Genomic DNA, 23,100 nt, shown 5'->3' on the forward strand with positions numbered 1-23,100 from the left:
GCTCTATAGGAGTGTATAAATATATAAATTTATATATAATTTATATATTTAAAAATATATCTTTATATAATTTATAAATATAATTCATATTTATAATTTATATAATATATATATACAAATTCCCAATGTGTTTGTGGAATAAAGTTGAGGTGGTGTATGAGTGTTGAGATGATCATAGATTAATATGTGAAAGCAATAACCAGTGTTAAAAGAGCGGGAAAAGGGCCTCCCCTGGTGGGGCAGCGGTTGAGCGCTGGGTTGCGAAGCTGCCCGCAGCCTCTGCAGCGCTGGTTCGTTCCCTGGCCGCCTGCGAGGGGCCCACAAAAAAAAAAAAAATTAAATAAAATAAAAGAGCGGGAAAAGAACTATGGAAAGAAGGACAGAGGAGGTATAAAGGAGGGAAGGAAAGAAGGATGGGAAGAAAAAAGAAAAAAAAAAGACACAAAGAAAGAAAGAAAGATGGCAAACAGAATTTAGTTATATTGAAAAACATGGCATACAAGGACCAAAACTTGACTCTTCTACAGAGTAGTAGATTTTCTCCTACTGGAATATTATGTCTCATTTTAGTCAGCACATTTTGAAAGGATGTGAGGAAATGGAAATGGATTTGAAGAAGAGCAATAAAAATGATTGAAGGGCTAGAATAAATATCCTAGGCTGAAGGGTTAAGAATCCAGTATTGTTTGGACTAGAAAAGGGACAGGTAAGGGATGATTTTTAGATCATTTCCAAGTATATAAAGGATTTTTGTGAAAGATAACTCCTATTGCTGATTTCTTAGGTATATAGAGGATGAATAAAAAAGCACAAAAGAGCTTTAGGTTAAGCAGAAAAGATCAGGTTTGGATACAGGCAAATATCTTTGTTATCAAGGTGACAGAAATTTGAAATGACTTCTAAAGGAGATTGGAGCCAGCAGCCACACCAGTCTCCATGTTGAGCGGAAAGTTAAGCAAGAAAACAAGTTTGGTGCCCCCTAGAAATCTGACTGCAGAATTGAGGTTGCAAGAAGGAGAGGAAAAGGATAGAATATATAAATGGAGCTCTGGTGGTGGCTGTAGTGTGATAGCATTTTATACACCTGAAGAAGTGGGACCCTATGCCTCTGAATCAGGCCCAGTGTTGTAAACCAATGTTGTCTCAATTAAAAAAAAAACACAACAAAATAATAACAGACGATGACCTTTATCCTGGTTCCACAAGCTACCTGTTGGCCCAATGTTTTGGATAACCTATGAACTAAGATTCACTTTTTAAAAATTAATTTTATTTGAAATTATGTTTATTGAGATGTTGACCTACCACAATGTATATGTTACAAATGTATGTTATCATACCACACCCACTATCAATGCTCCATTAATCCTTTACTACAGTCCATTGGGCTCTTCCCCCACCCCTTAAATTAAGAAGGATTTGCAATTTTAAATCACTGAAAAAAAAAGAAAAAGAATATGTTATTACATGAGAAAATTATATGAAATTGTATTTCAGTATCCTTAATAAAGTTTTATGGGAACATTTATTGGAACCCATTCATTTGGTGTATTTTTGGTGGTGACTTTAGTGCACTGCAATGACAGAATTGATCAGTTGTGACTGAGACCATAAGGCTCACAGAGTCTAAAATAATTACTATTTGACCCTTACGGGAAAAGTTTCCCAACTTCTGACCTCTACAATGGTAGACACTTACACAATTGGTGAATTTTATCCCTAAGTCTAGAAGCTTTCTCTGTTGTAGTAAAAATGGACGCCCCTGGGGTCAGCAGATGAATATAGGCGGCACATACTTTGAAGCGTCTTTGAGAGAGTTTTGGGCCCACAGAAGAACACACCAATGTTGCTGCTGCAGGAGAGGGAGAAGGGAAGATACGTGTTAGACGAAGCAAAGCCGGCCAGGACAGATGACACAATCAGCGACATGTTTGTGGTTTGGACTTGTTTTGTTTATCTTTCCCTACCCACTTCCATTTTCCTTAGAGTCTCTTTTCCTGCTTTGAGCTCCACACCCTCTCACAGGTTCCCAGGACCTTACACACCTGAGTCACACAGGTAGGGAGACCCGAGAAAGCGGAGGCTGGAGGGGGCCTTGCTAACTGGAGAGGGGGTTTTGATGTTGAGGTGATCTTGCTCGGATTTTTTGTCAGGTCACCTTGATTAGTGTCCTCTTGGGTTGGTGATCCGATGTAGAGTCCCTGTGAGCAGGAACTTGGACGGGGTACCCCCCTTTTCCTTATCATAAAATGGGAGGATTGTCATTGTAATACTGATGCCCTGGATAGTACCCACCGCCCACAGACAGTACATGTTTGTTGAATGAACAAATGATTGCTGATTACTACCTGTGAGTCTTGGTCAAGACGTTGGCTCTCAGTCTCCACACGTGAAAAACAAAGATCAGGACTATATAATCTTTGAAAGGAAAATTCTTATTTGAAAGTGAAATGAGATATTTCATTCAAAAAGTTTTTCAGAGTGTCAGTGGTTACTAGTATTCTATTCAACTCTGTCTCTGTGCTGACAATGAAATTCATACTAAATAATAACAGCTTAGTTTATCTCTCTTGTTGGGATTTTCAAAGATGGTCAAGGAAAAGAGTTGGAAAGGAAAAAGCTATTGCTGAGAATGAAGTCACCCAAAAGTTTCATCTACAATGTGTGACATTTCAGGAGACTGTGTTGGGGGAGTTTTGTACATAGTGACTGTCCCAGGGCCACTCAGATCCCTTGTACATGTGGCTGCTGGCTCTACTGACTCAGAAACAATGTCTGGGGGTAAAGATTCAGGTCGTCTCTGGAAGTTAGGAGGAGCCAGTCTCTAGAGGGTGTACAGAGACCATGTTTCCCCTCACTTTGTATGGAATTGGTTCCTGTAGCATTTTTCCAACCTCCAGCACAAGCTGAATCAGTTACTCTAGATCAAAATTTCTCATAGTTTCTGCACATAAAGTCATCTAGGCAGATTGTTAAAACATAGGTTTCCAGACTTAAAATCCAGGTAAGCATTTTTAGCGAGACCCCAGGTAACACAGCAGAGTGTGGTTATGTCAACCGTTGTCTTAGAGAAATTCCTGGACTCGAGGGCGAGCCCACTAAACCACTGGACTTTACACCTGGTTTCTGTTGGGAAGTGCTTGTATCGCCTCGCTCTTATTAACTGATATATTAACACGGTTCTCTGTCGTGTACCCACATTTAATGATTGTACCCACATTTTAATGATGTGTTCCAGGCCCATAATATCATGGTAGAAATTGATGGTTCAATTACATTTCAAACTCTAGCTTCAAAGCAACTTACTGAGTGGAATCATTTGTAAATGACAATATGTTTAAAATGTATAAGTAGTATTTTTAACGATATCATTCCCATGGCTAAATTCAAGAAAGTGCTTTTTTAGAAAATAGTTCCCACTGAAAAATGAGTTTATGACTGAATGAAGCAATTTTTAGGCACTTATGAAAAAGATGGTGAAGAGAGTGGTTGGTTCCACTACTTCGTTGCTGGGTAACTTTGGGCATGTTAATTACCTCCTCAAAAGCCCTATTTCTTTACCTGTAAAATGGGGAGACTTATAGCAAGCACCTCGCTCCCAGAACCTTTGCGTGAGCTGGGGGAGATACCGCAGCCCACCGTCCCCTCCATGTGGGTACAAGACTCGCTCTGTCAGGACCCTCAGGATGCCAACCTGCCCCATGAAGCCAAGGAGAAAATTCCAGGTGGCAGTTAACCCAGCAATGATGGCAGATTTCCTGGATCAGCACTCTAGCTCTTGTTTTTTTGAGTCCTGGACTGAAACATTTTGAATGGGGCAGACAAAACCCTCCCCAGAGAGGCATCACAGCGTGGCGTGGCGTCTGATGCCCAGAGGTACCTTGCATCTAGGTTCAAAGGCGCTGTTGTGGGCGGTCATATTTCTCTATTAGTGTAGGCGTCACAAAGAGACGGCCCACTGGCCCCTTCCCAACAGGCTGAGATGCCCTTTCGCCTGCAGCCACCGTGACTGCTTGCAGACCCAAGGAGGCTCTTCGATGCTGACCTTGAAGACTCCATTTCAAAGGATTCTGATTGCTAGCTGCCAGGTGCACCTCTGGCGTCCCCAGCAGGTCGCACTACCCGGCATCTTTTGAAGCCAAAGCTATTGCACCGTGCAGCTCAGTACATGCTTTTCTGTATTCATGTCACTGTCCTGCTAATGCAGTCACCAAAAGGTCTCACAAAGATCATCCATTCTCTACTTTCTGCTAAGGCAGAGGGGCCGGATCGCTCCAGCTCCCAGTGCTGTCCCTTGTCCCCAGGCACGGCTTTCTTCACTTGCCTTGCTCAGCCCTCTCGGCATTTGATTTCAAGCCTGGAGATTGCTTGTTCTAAAAGCAGATTGTGAGTCACGGAGCAGAGACTGCACAAGGCAATGGAGGCGCAGATGCAGCAGCATTTTTTTTCCCTTTTATGAGGCCATGGATAAGGGTAACAGAACCCTAATGGGGTTGGTAAAGAAAAAAAATTCTTCTATAAAGTTTAATTACCCACAATTGCTTAGAATTAAAAAAAAAAAAAAGATTCCCTGTAAAAGACGTATAAAAACACGAGGCATCATTCTCCAGTTTATAGCCTGCAGGCTGCTGAGCTGCACCCGCGTGAGGACTTGGCTCAGGGACAACATCAGCGGCATTGATCGTCTGAGCTGCTGACTTTGATGAGAAAAGGACGAATTTTACACAGACCACAAAGATGGCTAACCTTCACAGCATTACTCTCCTCTCCGCTAAGTGATAAAGAAAATTCTCCTTTCCTCCCTCTTCTTTGCTAAATAACTTCTGGTTCTTCTCTGTGGGGTTGATGCATTTTGCAAAACAGGTCAGTGAAGCCTTGAATGAAAGGCATCCAAATGTCGCTCCCCGGGAGGTCTCTGTGCATAGCGAGAGGAGAGCTTGCTTGGGCCTGGAGTACTCCCACCCTCTTGCTGGACTCCCAGCTTCTCCTGCCTCGTGCCCTCTTCTCTTTAAATTGTATGTTTGTTTTTATGTGTTGACTTTTATGCTTGGTAAGTTATAACCCTGTAGGGGCAGACCCTAAACCCCATTAAAAAAAATCAAATTACTTTATACCCTGAGTGCATTCAGCAAATAAAATCGATAAACAGAAGCTTCCTGTGGATTTATGGGGGCTTAGAAGGAAGAGAATGAGAATCTACTAACTGGGTATCAGACAATGGACACCACTTTTGGTTAATCTCTCCTAGAGAATGTTTTTCATTAGAAATGCCTCCCAATGATTCATGGCATAATTATATTCTGCACAACACCTTCTTTTTCATAACCACAGATAGTTGCGTTGGCCATTTTTAACCCCATCTCCCAATGGATTTGTGGCAGCCTGCCCCGGTACTTCTCTCTGCGTCTTAATAACTCAGCTATTCATTAAGGACTACAATGCCCCGTCCCTTGCTCGTTGCTGTGACACTCACCCTGCTCCTTTCCCACCAACTCCATCTTCTTTGACAAGAGTTCAGGCCCTTGTCCCAGCTTCCATGTCCATGTCACTATTCCTACACTTGCTGATGCTGGCCACCTGCTCGGCTGAGAAGCATAGACTAGCTGCTGCCCATGAGGACTTTAGGGTCAAATAAGGGAAGGAAATAAAAGTAGTAGACTGTAGAGTGGGTTCCCAGAAAAGGGAGAGCCATTTTTCTGCCAATTCTCTCCTTCCTCCTTGCTGATAAAGCACTAAAATATATGTATGTTCATATGGAAAAATCCCAGTATTTTTTGCCATATCTTGGAGGATGTCCCATCATCTAAGAAACTGCAGAGTAATGATGATCCACCTTGTGCTCACCCACATTCCTAGTCCCCTCATGCAAGTAATTTCCATGGAATCTTCTTTTGATTAAAACTGGAGAGCTGACTGTCCTCAGGTAGGAAAGCTCTAAGTAACTACGCTGACAATATCCCAGTGATAAGTTTATGGTGGCTTTATTTTTCTCTTGCAGCTATAATTTATCATATGTGGGACTTCCATTTAAGTCTATTTGAGAATTCTAAACATGTTAGTCATAAAATGAACATTGAGGATATCCTGTTAGGTAGGAGGCCCGGATGCTATAAGCAGAGTGTTAATTTTGAAAGATATCATTTGAAAACACTCTGCCCATATGCACGCACAAACGGGAACTGGGGGGTGTGCACACAAGCAAATGTGGCTCCAGATGGACACATTGGCTCAATTTAACACACAGGTATTTTTGCATTTCTGAAAACAATAGGCTGTGTCAAATACAGCCCTGTGAAATGGACTAGACACTCCGAGTCACGTGGTAAGTTGACATCTGCCTTTATGATCAGGTTGGGTTGCACTGACCCAACGAAAGGTAGTACTCTGCTCATCTTCATTTCCCCCTGCAAGACCAAAGAAACACTTCTACTGAAGTTATGAAAAAATGGCTACATCTTCAAAGCTTTTTATGGTAATTAATTACATAGTTTTATGCCTACCAGGCACAGAGAAGTTGTTAGTAGATAAGTCAGAAGTAGCAAACTCTAAATGTTAGTGAAGTGCAAGATCAAAGATGGAAGTTCTATGGAAAGTCATTTTATTCAATTAATTCAAAACAACGGATCCATAAATCCAGAAGGTTGAGGATATGCACAATGTGTGTTTATCAAAAAAGTAGCTAAGATGTGACAAAGACAAATTTATTTTCATTCTGTCTACCTTTTGGGAAACGATGCACGGAGGTTCTGAACATTTGTCTGATGCTTGGGAACATATTGAGAACATTCACGAAAACACGCAATGCCGCTTCCATTTTTGTATACGTGAACAATTCTATAGATTAGCAAGACAGATCGCAAGGCATGCATTTAATTAACCTACTGTACTTTAATTAGGAGAACAGTTTCCATTGTTTTTATGTTTAGAGCACTTTCTGTGCTTGTCTAAGTTAAGCAATATACAACAGTTGCCATGCACGTGGGTTAGCAATAAAAGACTTACTTTTTATATATCCACTTGGTATTTGTTGATCTTCTTTTAAAACTATCCTTGTGTTTTTGCAATACAGCTGATATACTTATGAAAATTAATTGCAAATAAAAACAATAGGACACACTTTCCCACTTTCTACTTTCAGCCTTTGATTGCTTTTTAATTTTTTTCTCCCCCTTTCCTTATTTGTATTCATTTCGATGCCCATCAATTTGTTTCTCTATTACTGTTATTTCTGCAATTTTCTGGTTCCTTCAGAGCTTGCACTATTCTCTTTGATCTGCTTCCCTTCGAGCTTTATTTTTGGTGCTGTTTTTCATGTTCTATAAAAAATGTTTTTGCCCTTCTTTCCCTTTATTCTTTTGATTTAACTCCTTCTTAGAACAAGAGCAAACTCCAGCTTTGAGTGAACAGGTAAATGTTTTTAAAAGAGTAAGCCCTAAGAATCCTTGGCTTCGCGCTGATGAATAGAAATGGTTGAGAGCCTACTTCAAAGGCCCTCAAGAACAAAGAAGCTTTTCTGAGGCCATGGACAAATCCACCAATTCTTTCTGACTCATCTTTGCCAAAAGATATGAGCTAATGACGAGCCAGACCTGTCTTAGAAGAGTAGCCAAGTGAGCCTGGGAACAAACATATCCTTGACATAATAAGGGGAAAACATACTGTTTATCTCCTTAATAACCATCTTGAGGAAAATTAATGTTACTTTGTCCTTTGTGCAAAGCAATAATTGGATTGTGTGTTTCATTTATATCTGGACAAAGGCCAGGATATTGAAATACTTCTCAATATTAGATTTTCTTGTTTAAAAATTAGATTTTATTGGCATTCTCTTTCCGAGATTTCTTCATTAAAAGCTTCATTAAACATAAATCTTCCTTCTTTTTTTTTTTTACACAGCAGAAAATAAGATTATTTTAAGGAGGTCATTTAAAAATCTTTTGGAAGGGTGGTGCTAAGTTCTTTATGGGTGACTTGTTTTTTCTCAGGGATCTGGCATACCAAGGATGAAATAATAATCGATCTTTGCCTACATGTGTCTGATATTAATTACACTGATCATTGGAGCTAAGTTACAAGTCACAGAGTTCTAGAGTATAAGGCTATTACAAATATGGGATTTATGAAATTTTAGGCTAGAAAGTAAGTAGAGAGGATTGGGTCAGTGACATCCAAATCTTGGGGTCTTTTCTATTCTGCAAGAGATGAAATCATCCTTCAGAAGAGATTGTTACACAGCTACTCTGCTGAAAAATTCAACCAGATGATGGCTTCTGAAGAGGAATTACCCCCTTCTCACAGGGCAAGGAGAAAAGTGACAGGTTTTCAAGTTCCCTCCTTCAAACTATTCTCTGATCTTCATTCCCTGCAAAACCAGACAGACTACCATGCCAGTGCTACACAACACAATTTTGGGGATTGAGTTTGTCCAAACTCGGTTCCACTCTCAAGTTCTTCATGCTGTGTTTCTAGTTCACACCTTTCTGAGGGAAAGGAGCTAATGCAATGGTCTGTATTGAAAGGGTTGCCCCACTAGGCTGCTAAACCTGCATGTTAACAAAAACACACACATGTGATGTGAGATGTCATTATAGAGTTTTCTGTCCCAAGATGCACGCTTGTGTCAGAGCCTGCTGAGTGGCAACATTCACTCCATGATGATTGGAAATGTAGTGTTCAACATTTATCAGAAGAATAGATTTTTTTTTCCCGAAAAGAGAAAATTGTGATTAAAAAACCCGGTTGCAGCTGTAATATAGGAGTTTGTAACATTCACTCTGTTTTCTACTGATAATCTTTATTATGAGACCACAGGGAAAATGAACCACTCATTCTCTGCCTCTGCACAAGCACCTGAAGGGTGGGATGTGAAAACAGTGATTTCATGAATTTAGAGAAGTCTGGGGTTCCAGAAGCAGGACAAGATGTTGAAGAGGGAATCACAGGACAACCAGATTCTGAGATTCCCAGAAGCTGGGATGGTTTTGAAGAAGCCACATTTGAAGAGAATAGACAAAATTTAAGAACGGGTTCTAGCTCACGTCAGTGAGAAATACAAGAAGATAGTAGAATAAGTACCAAAACTGTTAAGAAGAATATTCACCAGAAAAATATTCCATAAGGCAGAAAAAATATTAAATAACTACAAAAAGTTTAATGAAGCAAAAGCCTCCATGAAGGAAGACAAACTGACAATACCTGAACTAAGAGAGATGACAAGAACACAGGGAATTCACAGAAATTAGGGAATTAATCAAAAATACCCTCATAGTTTTAATTTGCTCTTAGTGGTTCAATACTGAAAAAATGGACAGAAAACAAAGGGTCAGGGGATAGAAAACCTAAACGACAAGGTTAATACAATAGCTAAAAGTGGGATGTGTTAAACTCTATAACCTGAAAGAAGAGACTATTTCCCTACCCTCCGAATATCATGGTTTCCAAAACTCCTGTTGATTTACATTTGATTCTTTGTCCACATCACCCATTGTTGTGGCTCCAAACACAGTTTATATGCTGTCACCTGCCAAGTGTGTAACTTCAACTTCTCCCCCGAGTCCCTAAGGCATTCACCTGCCTACTCAACTTTTCCACTTGGACGTAATGGGCATCTTACACTGAAAATGTAAAAGAAAATCACAACTCTTATTACCCCACTTCTTACCCTGTTCCTCTTAAGGTATCCCAATGTTAGTAAGTGGTAGCTCCTTTCAAGCTTGGTATAGGCTTCCCATCCAATCCATCAGTAAGACCTTCACATCAGCTCTCTTTCCACAGGAGGTCCCAAGTGAAACTGCTTGTCACCATATTCACTTTCTGCCCCTGCTAATTCCACCACTGTGTACTTCCTTACCAGCCTCTGGACTTCTGCCTCTTACGAGCTACACTCTCATAGCCGCAAGATGATCCCATTAAACACAGGATGGGTCACATCACTCCTCTACTCAACCATTAAGTAGTTTCCCCTCAGAATGAAATTCAGGAACCTGTAATATCCACTACAGGTCCCTCTACTAAGTGCCTCCTCCTGACACTCTCTCTATTTCAATGACTCTGGCCTTCTAGTTCAAGCCACGAACAGTATCTGCTGCCTCAGGACCTTGCCATGTGCTGCCCTTCTGCTCTTTCCCAGCTGTTTACATGGCAAAATCCCACAATCCTCCAGGTCTTTCTCAAACATGGAAGCTATTATGTTAGTGAAGACAGTATTAGGGCATGATGATTTTCAAGAGTTGTAGATGATGGGGTTCAAAACAAAGACCGATTCAGAGGTCATGTAATAACAATGATGATTTTGCATTAGGGCTTTGTATTTGACCAAGTCTGGTAAACTACTATGTATTTTTTTATATCAATAAAAACTATGCTGTGAATGTATAATATCATCCATATTTTATAATGGGCCAAAATGCATAAATAAGCTACTCTGTTCAAGGTCACATAGCCAGCAACTTCTAGAACTGAAAATATAGGCTTCACTCTTGCCTTAAGGTCCCAGAACAAATGCTCTTCTCTTCTGCAGAGAAGTTTATCATGACAAAATCATAGCAGTAGTAAGCAACTACTACAGCTAATGTTGATGATGATAATAGCTAACGTTTACTGTATTTGAAATACTGGTTTGGGCACTTTATATGTATTTACTCATTTGATACTCACAGAAGTCAAGAAGGTTAGCATTATTATTTGCAGCTTACAGAAGAAAATCAGTCAGTGCCAACAATAAATCTGTACCAGGTAAATTCACGGTAATGGCAGAGCCAGGATCTACACACAGACCTTTGGACTACAGATACTGGCTCTTTAATCGCCACCCATCATCCTTGCCTGGGCCTCAAACATTTCCTGTCTGCTTTGCTAGACATGCCACAGTTTACAGTGGACAGAAATGAGCTTTCCATGTGGGTAATTAGAAGTCATCTCTGTTCACCAAAGACATCTTGAAAAGATGGGAAACTCAGCTTATTTCATTGCATTTCAGTGTGAAATTTTTCAACTTAACTGATAATTGTCTGTTATTCTGAGCCAGTTACAGGATATTTGTATCCTGAAATATCCTATGACTGCCTTAGCTAAGGTCCATGTTTTCTCTCTCAATGAACGAGATGCCCATGACTATAGGTGAACTAGCTCATGGTCCAGAACTTCCCATTTCATCAGCAACTGGCATTTCCCCAGGAGGCTCCCAGTAGGCAGAGGAAAAAGACCATGTCTGTTCCTTACCCAGGGTGATTGCAGGCGATCTGCTGAAACTCCTTATTCCAGTTGGGTCTTCCGAAGAAGGTTTTCTGCTTTAACCCCGTAATCACGTCAGTATTTTCATCCCAGTGTAAAGCTATGTAAATAGCCTAAGGCAAAAATTGTGGTATCAGATGACAGGAAGAAAAAAAAAAAAAGAGCTGTCTACTAAATAAAAGATGAAGTAATTATGCTCATTTATAGATTTAATACACAAGACAATTTTTTATGGGGCTGGAACTGCTCCTCATTACCATCAGCCCTCACTGATTGCACACTTTAGGACAGGCATCTGATCTCATTTCTCTTTGTATTCTGCCTTGGGCGTTGTCGAAACAAAATGCTTTACACGTGGTAGATGTACAAGAACATGAGGCTGGAATGAATATTTTTCTTTTAAAGAATGAGTGTAATATAGTAAATAAGGTTATGGGAAAACAAGCACTAAGCTATTTCTCTTTTCTGCCAAACTTCTCAAAAATAATCTTGACTTTTGTCCCCTTTCACTGAATATTAATCCTGGGGATGTGAGAGGGGCACTGCCAGATTAGGCTGATAGGCTACATACACTCAGGAAGAAGCTGGTCCTACCATCAGGTCACAGAGTAGAGATCATTTGAATGTACTGTCTGGGTGGGGCTACTGTAGAGCCTGGCAGACAGGACAGGCAGCCAAAGCATAGCAAGGGTGTGGCTGGAGCTCATGCCCTACCATTTGCTTTCAAATTATGTGACTATATCCAGGAGTCAGGTAACTGGAGAATAAACAAATACTAGGTTCATAAACCAGAGCCTGGGCCTACAAATGCCATTTAATGACGATTTTTTACATTGCTATAAGTTGTATCAGCTCCTGCTGAATTCTGGCTGCCCCCTTCTTACCTGGGATGTAGTGTCCCCTGAGCTCATCTCTTAGACCCCTCTACTATTCTTTGAGCTCACATGTTGTACTCTTGGTGCTCCATTTACTTACATCTTCTGCTGCTTCTTGCTCTTGACCAGTTAGGTAAGACCCTTGCTAGACATAACTCTTACTCCAGGATTTTGCTACTGTCCTGACTTCCCTGACTGTACTTATCAGTCTAGCAAAGCATCCAGAAATGGGGAGGTGGAGCAGAAAATAATGGAAGCACCTTGAAGATGATGGAATATCAGAACTCCAGGCCACAGGAAATCCCTGTGGTAAGTCTAATTTCATGAAGCAAGGCCACTGAAGTAACCAAGTTTGGGAATCAGACTCTAGACAAGGAAAGAGGTAGGCAGGATCTTCTTATGAGGCCGGTTTATCAAGGCAGAAGTATGAGACAAGAGTTTAGGAGTAAGATCTGAGGTGGTATTTGAGGAATGAGCTTTGGAAACTGGCAGACTCTGTTATTAGAGCTGAAATTCCGGGTCAGAGTTGCATTAGCTTCCAGATCAGAGATGTGGCATTGCACTCCCCACAATGCCTTTGCTAAATCATAGAATTGACTGTAGAGTAAACTGTTGGCAGCTGAGGGCCGAAGAATACAGACAGGCAAGGTAATTTTGACCAAGTGCCAAATCTAACAACCAACTGAGACCTAGTTCTCCTTGGTTTCTCCACCAGTGGCTAGACATTGCTCCTTCTTGATTCTAGTTGCACTAAAATCCTAGTTCTTTGACTTCTCTGATTTTTCTTTTGATTAAAGGAAAAAAAAACATTAGATTTTGTTTTCTTATCATATATTCCTGTCTTAAAAATGTCACTACATTTCCATCCTCTATTCTCAGCAATCTTTCCTCTTTTGGACCATGAGTCTCCAAAGAGCTTCCATATTTCATGACCAAATTAGCGTAATCTACAAAGACGAATCCAAATTCTCTCCTAGGCTCTGTCGTCCTTTGTGAGAGGAGTCCTACATCTCGAACTCCCCAAACATATTATGTAGAATTATTTCAAATTGATCATCATAGTTAAAATCATCACTCCAATTCTCAAATAATTTGTGCATCAAGATACTTCTACATGCAGCTCTTGAGTGAGGCCTACAGGCAGGCGGTGAGAGAAGAGAGAGAGAAACAAAATGGTAGAGAGAAGAGAGAAGACCTCTGCTTTGTGAGGAGCTGCTCCTGAAGTAGGGGCAGCCCATGAGGGAAGCTATTATGCTTTGAATCACAGCAAGATTCTTCTTCACTAGAGGCAGAAACAAAGAGCTCTGGAGAAGGAAACCAATTACTTTGGTGATGTCTAAGAAATTTCCGCTAAGAAAACTGGGTAGACTCACAGAGAACTGGACTCTAAGGCAGGTTCCATGCTTTAGGCAGGGGGGAGGGCAAGAGGGAATTAGTGATGGGGAAGCATCCAAGTGTGGGCCTGAGAGGAGAATGAGCTGGGTTTGGTGGCTCCAGTTCCAGTGGAATATGGTGGGAGTGGGCTAGAACAAGTGGGTTGTGTGTCAGGTTGAATACGGTCTTTGCCTCCTTTTTAAAAAAAAAATGATTTATTTTTGCATACAAGAACTGGGGTACAGGCCAGAGGTGTAGGGGGTGAGAGGAAAGAGCTCTCTGTCTCACCAGAGACAGAGTGGGGAGCAGAACAGGCAGATTGACTGAAATACACTGCTGAGGGGAGCAGCGGGTGAGTCCTTAATAAAAATATTGTATGTCATTTAATAGAATAAAAGGGCCTTTCCTAATTTTGTTAGAGGTATTGCTGAGTTGCCGATCACTGATGTTCAAACATTTGGAATATATTTGTTATGTATTTCTCAGCCTGGTGTTCAATTAGTTTCCAAACGCTGTCAATTTGCCCTTTAAAATACCTTTCCCATCTGTCCCTTCTGTTCTTGTCATTCTGCCACTTTGAGGTTGAATTCAGTCTAACAATTGGCTATTTCTAAAACAGTCTCTTGATTCCTTACTGACAGAATGTACCAATTATTTTTTTTCCTGAAATTTGAGTGTCTAAAGAATTTTCAACATGTCATGGCAAAAATTAAAGAACATGTCTATTTTAATTTACTTGTATTTGAGAAAGTATATTGTATTTGCTTATGGAAGTGGCAGAGATGGGAGGCGACAGAGCTGTGTTTCACAAAGTCAGACTGAGCCTTCGCTTCACAGCTACCCAATGAAGACACGCCTGTGTGACGCCAGGGCACTCTCGTTTAGAGCATGAAAGCCAAAGACAAGGTTGGGTTTGTACTTCACCAAATGGATCATTAGTCAAAGATCCCACTTGAGTAAGGAAAATGTTTGTTTGGAAAACATAATTAACACTATTTAATTCATTAAGGTGTTTCAAGTATAGTTCCCAAGAAATCTATATTTCAAATTATCCCAGAGGAATAAATGTTTAAGGATAACTGCAAATAAGAAGCTAAAAATTCATTTAGCTACTGAATTTTAAGCCCAATCTTCCTATTCATTTGCAGAAGCAGAGACCAAATACAGTGATGCTCTATTGGGCCAATGTGGGGTGTGTGTGTGTGTGTCTTTGTGTGTGTGTGTCTTTGTGTGTGTGTGTCTTTGTGTGTGCATGTGTATGTTGACAGAGAAAAAGTGATGGAGAAGAGAGAGAGAGGGGGAGAGAGAGACAACACATAAACACAGGAAAGAGCTCACAGACATGCAGGAGCATTCGTTTGTAAATTTAGTGATTAATACAAATCTCCTTAGCTCAAACATGCTTTCCTTAAAGTAAATATTAATAGTAGCTGCTACAGAAGTGCTGATTACAACATACATTTCATAATCTAGCAATCATTTCATTGTTGTCTTCCATATTTGACGAGTTAAAAAAGATTTAAAATTTAATAGTTATCATTCAGTTTTATCAACACTGAAATACTGTCATGCAGTATTTTGATATACATTATTTCTGATCAACTCTTAATATTTCATTAATATAATACTCTGCAGAACACCTGCCACACCAGAAGATCATTTTGATCTTAGGCAAATAAGTCCACATGCATACAATTTTAAGAAAAGGATCTAGATAAATCATGTATTTGACATAATTATTTTCTGTAGAAGCGCACATACTTTACAATACAAAACATTGAATGTTAACACCTGGGAATCTTTCTGCCTAATGCTGAACAACATAAAGCATAGAATTGGAACCTATTAGGAACTCAACCAGACATAACAGCTAGTCAATAATATTTGCTTGATGTCACTAAAAGGCAAATACAACTTTTAGTGACATCACATTCATTTCTTGGATTCCCAAACTTGGGATTGTCTTCCATTAGCCAGCCTCTTTTCCTATCTTTTCTGTTTCCCAGTAAGTTATCTGTAGGTGCTTGATTGTTACAATTTGAATAGCTCTTTCTCATCTGGTTTTATTCTCTCCTACTTACGAACAGAAAAAATATAATAATTCTTTCATGCTACCAGATAACTATATAGCTCACTATTGAAGTGCTTTCTTTCTTTCTCTTGGCTCTATGATTAGGCAAGTTAGATAATATTGCTCATTCTCAGAGTCATGTCAATACCTGGTTTTCATCCCATCCAGTGAGAAATATATGATAACTCAGACAGTGAGCTTTCCCTTGCTCACTCAAACGTGTTTCCAGAGACAGTAAGAGATCAGCAAACCACTCGAAAGCACTGGGCTCCCGGCAAATCCAGTAGAAATACACCTGCAAAGAGAGAAGGCTAGACCAACGATCTGTCCCTCTTTCATAATGTGCTGATAATCACAGACCACTTTATCTCTATTAAATTATTTGAGCTCAAATGGGCACTTCTGCAAAATTACACGCTTCCCTCTGCCAGTGAACAAACAGTCACACTGTGATTTCTTTTGGAAAAAAAAATTCACATTGTGTTTGAAAAAGCCCAGAGTGAATTCAGAGAGTCAGGAGCCTGTGGGCTGTTGCCAGTTTCTCTGGATGAGGATCAATTCAACACATTCCTGGCTGTGCTTCTCCTGAGCAAGGTTAATAATCATAACTAGCTGTGCCTTTCACTGCCCCCAAAGGGGGATAAACTCTCAGACCAAGCCCCTTCATCTGTACTTATGACCTAAGCTTGGATTTAAACATTCTTCTCCAGGGACCCCAAAGACTGGTGCCCTGATCCATTTCACTGGGCAGGACCCCCAGAGGATGGGGTTATGGTAACAGTAGCCTCAAGTCACACAGCCCAAGATGGTTCCCCTCAGTTGGACAATATCAGTGTTCAAGGAAGTCGGTGCTGGGTGGCCGTGGTGTGTGACAACTGCTCTAATGAAATTAGGTCTAGAAATAGTTTTTTTGCAATTCTCTGGGTTTAGAAAATGGCATGTGACCAAGAGTAGTTTGGGTTTGCTACAATCAAGGCTTAGCTGTTCTGCTTTGAGTTTCTGATAATTGTATCTAGAAAAAACCATGGGAAATCGATCTATTAATTCTCCAGATTTTTCTCACCTTTTTACCCCCTGCTGCCTATCCCCTCCCCAGAGACATCGCTACTGAGCAGGATGGACCCAGGGCTGGTCTTGATCTCCATGGGAGAATAATGTCCTCCAAAAATCAGTTCTCCCTCTACCTTCACCAGTTAGTCTGCAAGCTCAAAATCATACAAAGAAACTTATAGATGAGATTTAATTAACCGATCAAATTCATGAGAACAAAAATCACAGAATGTATTTTCAAGGCTAAACATCTTGCCTATTCTCTGCAGGTTTATGCAGGAATTTATAATATTAACAGCCAGGGAGAACAAGAGCTAGTGAGGATAAGACCTTCTCTCAAGAACTAGTCTACATATTTGTTGGACAGCTGCTGCTTGGAAGGGTATTTTGAATATTAATCTCGGGACAAATGTTCTGCCCCTCCCCACAAGGAGTGCCTGTCTCTTCTTGGTTGTAAAACTGAACCAGTATTTCCCTCTGGTGCCCCCCACCCCCCGCCATCCCCCACAAGTGTGAAGACTGTTCATTCACTCATTTGCTGATGCAACAAATGGGCAGTGAATGCGCAACATTCCAAGACTGTTCCTGGCTCTGGAGCTGTAAGTGCAAATGAGAGAGAGAACAATTCCTGGTCCCTGCAGAGTTTTGCAATTGGGAGGAAGAAAGACGTTAATTACTAAGTAAAATATAGGTTATGCCAGAGGGTGATAAATACTGTAGAGAAACACCAGACAGATCGGAAAGGGTTGCAATATTAAGTCAAATGGTCAAAGGAAAGAGACAGCTGAGCAGAGAGGTGTTGGAGGAAGAGGTGAGATGGTTAGGGGAAGAGCTAAGAGGGAAGACACCCCAAGGGACCTCTCAGGGAGGAGCTTCAGGGAGGGAAGGAAGAGTAGCAAAGATGGGGGAGGTCAGGGAGGTATAGATTTGCTTTGGGGCCATGTTGACTGTCACCCATTGTTGACGGCTGTGATTGAGACGTGGGGCACTGGAGGATGTCATGCAGGGGGTGGCCTGATCTGAGGAAGCACCGGGGCAAGGCGACCTGCCTGTTTTGCTGAGAATAGACTGCAGGGCATAAGGGGAACAAGGGCACATGTCTGGAGACCAGGAAACGGATTTCACGTCCTCTGTGGGTGTCGAACATGGCTATCTTCTTTCTCAATTTGTGTTGTTGTGCCTCATCTAAATAACCCTTTGGAAATCCTTAGCCCTCACTGGAGTTTGCTTTGCCCCTGGTTAAAAAAGAAAACTTACTGAGGAATTTATTGCTTTTCTCTTCTATAGACCCTCTCCATCTTACTCTCAGTAGGCTGTTTTATCTAACATGGTGGCATGTGGTAGAGGACAAACTTTGTTATATAGATAACTCCAAATCATCTGTCGAAAGCTTAGCACCCAATGGCATTTTGGTATTTGGAAGTGGTTAGATTTAGAGGAGGTCATGAAAATTGGGCCTCCTTCTATGTAAGTAGTGCCCTCGAGACAAGAGGGGAGACCAGAGCTTTCTCTGCCATGTGAGGACACAGTGAGGAGGTGGCCGCCTGCAAGCTGGGAAGAGAGCTCTCACCAGAACCCACCCACACTGGCACCTGATTTTGGACTTAAGGCCTCCAGAACTGTGAGGAAATGTTTGTGATTGAAGATATCCAGTCCATAGAACTTTTGTGATAGCGTCCCAAGCTGATGGAGACTTCACACTGTGTAAATAATAACAGGACTGACAGAAGCTCCACACAAGTAGGGGGATGGAGAATTTGACTATATTTGAAAGAGAGAACTTTTTTAGAGAAGGTAAAAACTGCATCTGATATGTAGAAAAATATAGAATCTTCTCAATAATGGTAGCTACCATTCTTATCCTGGTTTTATTTTGTTGTTGTTGCCAAAATCATTCTTATGAAGGCAACAGCAAACAAATTATGAAGCAAACATATCTTTTTCCTGAGAAGCTTCCCTAATGGGAGTTTCATACTCGATTTTAAAGAGAGATAATTATAAAATTGTTTCTTCAGCTAACCATTGAAAGACTGAGCTCCATCTTTTTCAGGGATTTTTAGTCCTTTAAGTCATTATCCTTAATGTTAATTATTTCATGGCAATTATTTCATTGCTACTTTCTCCTATGACCAAGAACTGATATTTTTCTATCTTTGTTGATTTTAATTACAGTCACAATACTTAATGAAATGTTCGTTAACAATAGAATTACAACTGAGATAGCCATATGACAGCACAAAATGAAATGAAAGAACAAAATGAAATGACACTGGAGTTGCTAATCCATGCTACATGCAGCAACGAAAATCAAAACGAAATAAAATAACACCCTGCATATGTGTATAGGTGAGTATACGTGCACAAAAACATGGAAAAGGGATGGAATAAGATGCACTAATCTGTTTAATGGGTCCTTCCTGGAAAGCAAGGTGGTGGTGGTGGTGATGGTTAGTTTGGTGGGGAAGGCAAATGAAGGGAGATTTTTGACTATTTTATTTGAATCCTTTTCAGGGGACACGATTGACTTGTATGGCTTGTGTGGTTAATAAACCAAGATATTAAAAAATGAGAATGCTGGTCAGATGCCCACAGGACCATGGTGAAGCCTAAAGGCAGATTGAAGTTCTTGAGATGGTCTAGTGAAAGATGGGGTGCTCAGGAATCTTCTGGCAAAGCCCACGTGGCTCCCGCTCCCCACTTCTCAGGCATTAGTGCAGAGGATCATTTAGTTCCAGGAGAGGCCAGAGCTCCAGTGTGAGGGAAAGTGAAGGTAAATAATTTCTCCAACGCAACCGATTAAATTAAATGCATTTTTCATTCATTAGAAAAGAGAACAGGCCCTCCTTTGTTTTATTAATATATTTAAGCAGAGTATGGATTTTTGCCTTTCTTGGCCTATTTGCCTGGTTCCCACTGGCCCCTGCTGTCTTTTTATTTGAATTATCTGTTTATTATATTAGGTTAGGAAACCCAAAGGCCATTTTGCATGGGACACGCTATAAATACCCATTATCACAGTTATATATTATTGAACTGATGAAGGAAGACAATTTATGAAGAAATTAGATTATCTCAGTTTTCCGATAATCTATTTTATTATAGTCTGAAGATTACATATGCAGTTAAGAAAATGAACCAAATTTCGCAGTTGGCAGTTCTCATGGCTCTGTCTACACAGCGGTGATATTAGGGGGAACTAAACGTGGAAAGCTAATATATTTATGTCAGCCATCTCCCCCCCTCCCTCCCCATTTGTACACAACTATTTCATTCATCATTTTGACAGTTTGCACAAGCAAACTGTCCTAATTTTTTCAAGAGCTCTTTTCACAAATTGAGTGTGATGTAGAATTAATCATACCTGTTAGACTGGGGTGGAGGACTTTCCTCGCCAGGGAGCACTCACACCCTTCAGCACTCAGTTTTATCCATAGCACAAAGATGCACAGCCCCTCACACCCCTGCCCTTATTCCAAGGACCTCTGTGTCCTCATCTGCCTTCACCTAAGGAAGTTTGACTGATTCCTGTGTTGAAAATATCCCTTTAATATCTTAAACATTTCCCCCAATTTCTTCCCAGCAAGTTGTCATTGTGGTTAGTGTTGTTTTGCCTTCTTGGGGAGTCTCCTCTCAACCACATCTACCCCTTCCTTTCCCCCTCCTCCCACCATCTTTAAAAATAAAAGATTGGGCCTCCCTGGTGGCGCAGGTGGTTGAGCGCAGCGCTGTGAAGCTGTCTGCAGCCTCTGCAGTGTGGGTTTGATCCTGGCTGTCTGGGGAGATACCCACATGGCACGGCAGACCTCTCCAAAATCACCCACTGCTCCCTCAGCAGCGTACTTCGGTCAGTCTGCCTGTTCTGCTCCCCACTTTGACTCTGGTGAATCCTTTCACCCTCTCACACATCTGGCTGGTACCCCGGTTCTTGTATAAATAAGAAAAAACCTTAAAAAAATAAAAGATTGCTGGAGAGGGATTTTAAAATCAGTTTCAAATGGCAAGCGCTATACATTATCCCAGAGAAGGAGCACAGTCTATTGCTTTTTCTCCCTGCATTTTACTTACATGGGTTCTAGAACAATGTGGCAGAAAAAAGGGTAAAGAGATCAAATTTGCAGTGGTAACAACTGAGGAAACTTCTGGTGTGAATTTTTTACTATAGACTTGACAACATGAGGCTTGTAGGTAGAAATGTATACCTTCATGCCCACTGATGTTTAGCCCAGGGAGGAGAAAATCCTGCCTAATTGTAGTTAACTGTTTAGGCTTAAAATCCTAGCTTCGACCCCTGTGTTGTTTTTTATCCCCTTCCTTGTTACAGAAGAGAACAATGTGAAAACTGTAGCTCAGATCTGTAATTGCGAAGACGCTGTTGGATAAATATTAGTGCTTTGCTCTGCTGCACTTTAAAAATTATATAGATGCTGACAGTTTGGTGGAAGGAGTGGTATTTATATCTCAAAAGCATGTGGGAGGGCCTGACAAATATTAGTTACATAAGCCTAATGATAGCTGTATTCACACAAACACAAAGTTGCTTTAAAACAGAGAAACTTTCTAAACATTTTCTCCTGTGTGCAGACTCCAAGGAATTGGAGCTTAAGTGTAATTTCAGCCTCAACTTTCAATAGCATGAAGCCTCACTTCCTTCACAGAGAGTGCTGAAATCAGAAACACATGCTACCTCCTGACTCAGTGGCTGAGTGACTCTGGACAAATCAGTTCCCCATCTACAAGCCGACACCAACTTGCATGGTCATAGGCAAAGCAAGAAGGTCAAGGCCCCTGGAATTCTTGGGTGAGTCTACCCAGTTAGCTTCCTGTCCCTTAAGCCATTACTCCTGCTTTTGTTATCAATTGAGTATTGTCCCAATATTATCCCTGATTGTATCAGTTATGAAACATAGTTTCTTTATTTCCAATTTTATGGCTTTTGGACTGGAGATCAACGTCGCTATTTTCCTTCTCACTGGAGAAAGCACTGAGAAATCCCTAAACACGAACCAAGAATAACAAGGGAAAGTGAGAAAGGAGGATGGATTAAGATTTCATGAGTTTCTATATGGACTTTAGATTGCGTGGGTGCTTATAAGAACTTTTCTTATTTGTAATAAAATAATAGGAATGCATTATTTTAATTGTTAAATTATTGAATAGTCTTTCTGGTTATATCAAGGAATGAATTAATCTTAGTAACCTAGAATTTTACAGAAAATTTTGTAGAAGCCATTTATTCATTCTTTGGGGGTACCCAAATATTCATGGATTGATTTATTCAAAATTGATAGAGCATATGTGATACATATGTAGACAGTATCTACAGACATGCATGTATTACATACATGGATATGGATATGTGTGTGTGTGTATATATACACACACATATGTACAACTGAAAATGCTCAACTGAAAATAAGTACTCAGATAAAAAAATATACATATTTATGTTAGGGAAAATAAGATATTTTGTGTGTCTCAATATAGAAAAGAAAGATAGATGATATAAAAGAAGGACAGTGTATGGGCATGGAGGTTGAGAGAAAGTAAGGTAACCTTAAGTATCCTGTGAAGAGCTTTTCATGTCGGTTTGAGAGGACTTGGCACTTAGTAGGTGCCGAATAAATATTCATTGAGTGAATAAGTGGATGCAAGTGAGACAATCAATACTTCACCATATGCAGGTGAAACAGAACAGGATCCTTAGTGTAATCAAAATCACAAAGTTATTTATAAGTGTCTTTACTTGGTAGAGAGTAAGCGGAAGGAAAAAGCTTAAGAGGACTGAGCAAGCAGCATAAGCCATAACAATGCACTGAAAACACATGGAAACCAGTAGCTGTTTTGCTTGCTTGTGCCTTAGATTGAGTGTTTGTGTCCCCTCAGCATTTACATGTAGAAACCAAAAGCTCCATGTGGGAGGAGAGGTTTTCAGGAGGTGAGTAGGTCATATGGGTGGAGCCCTCATGAATGAGTAAGTGACCTTAAAAAAAGACTTCAAGGAAATCCCTCTGCCCCATCTGCCAGACAGGTTCCAGCTAGGTGGCTGCTGTGAATCAGCAGCCAGGCTCTCATCAAGTAAAGTCTGATGAAGCCTTGATCTTGGACTTGCCAGCCTCCAGATCTGCGAGAAGTAAATCTCTGTTGCTTGTAAGCCGCCTGCTCTATGGGATTTTGTGAAAGCACCCAAAGGAACTAAGATGCTTTTTTAAAGTTATTGTGGCATAGAGCAAAGAAGATGGTTTTAGCATGAGAAGGGCATGAATTCACTCTCTCCTTCTACCAGTTACTAGCTCTCTGCACATTAGGATCCTCATTGTCAAATGACAATAGTACTTAGTTGAAAGAGGTCTCATGGAAATTCAACAATATGAACCTACCACTCCTATTGGCGGTGTGATCTAGCTTTAGTTACCTCATCTGTAAAAGGGGAATAAAAACAGTAAGAACCTTAAAAATATGATGTGAGATAGTATGTATAAGATGCCCAACTACTTTCCT

At 40.5% G+C, this 23,100-nt stretch overlaps 1 protein-coding gene across 1 annotated transcript in view; it reads right to left on the minus strand.

Moving 5' to 3' along the window:
* Positions 1-1,725: 1,725 nt before the first annotated feature.
* The window catches only part of NOX3 (NADPH oxidase 3), a gene marked incomplete at both ends in the record, with an annotated part of 53,494 nt that continues 32,119 nt past the window's right edge, over positions 1,726-23,100 (minus strand). Inside the window, 3 exons of the mRNA XM_084227779.1 lie at positions 1,726-1,852; positions 11,221-11,345; positions 15,701-15,847. Coding sequence (XP_084083905.1) covers positions 1,726-1,852; positions 11,221-11,345; positions 15,701-15,847 — 399 coding nt within the window. The remainder of the gene's footprint in view (positions 1,853-11,220; positions 11,346-15,700; positions 15,848-23,100) is intronic.

The sequence above is a fragment of the Talpa europaea genome (assembly GCF_964194135.1).
Source record: "Talpa europaea genome assembly, chromosome: 2".
NCBI lineage: Eukaryota > Metazoa > Chordata > Mammalia > Eulipotyphla > Talpidae > Talpa > Talpa europaea.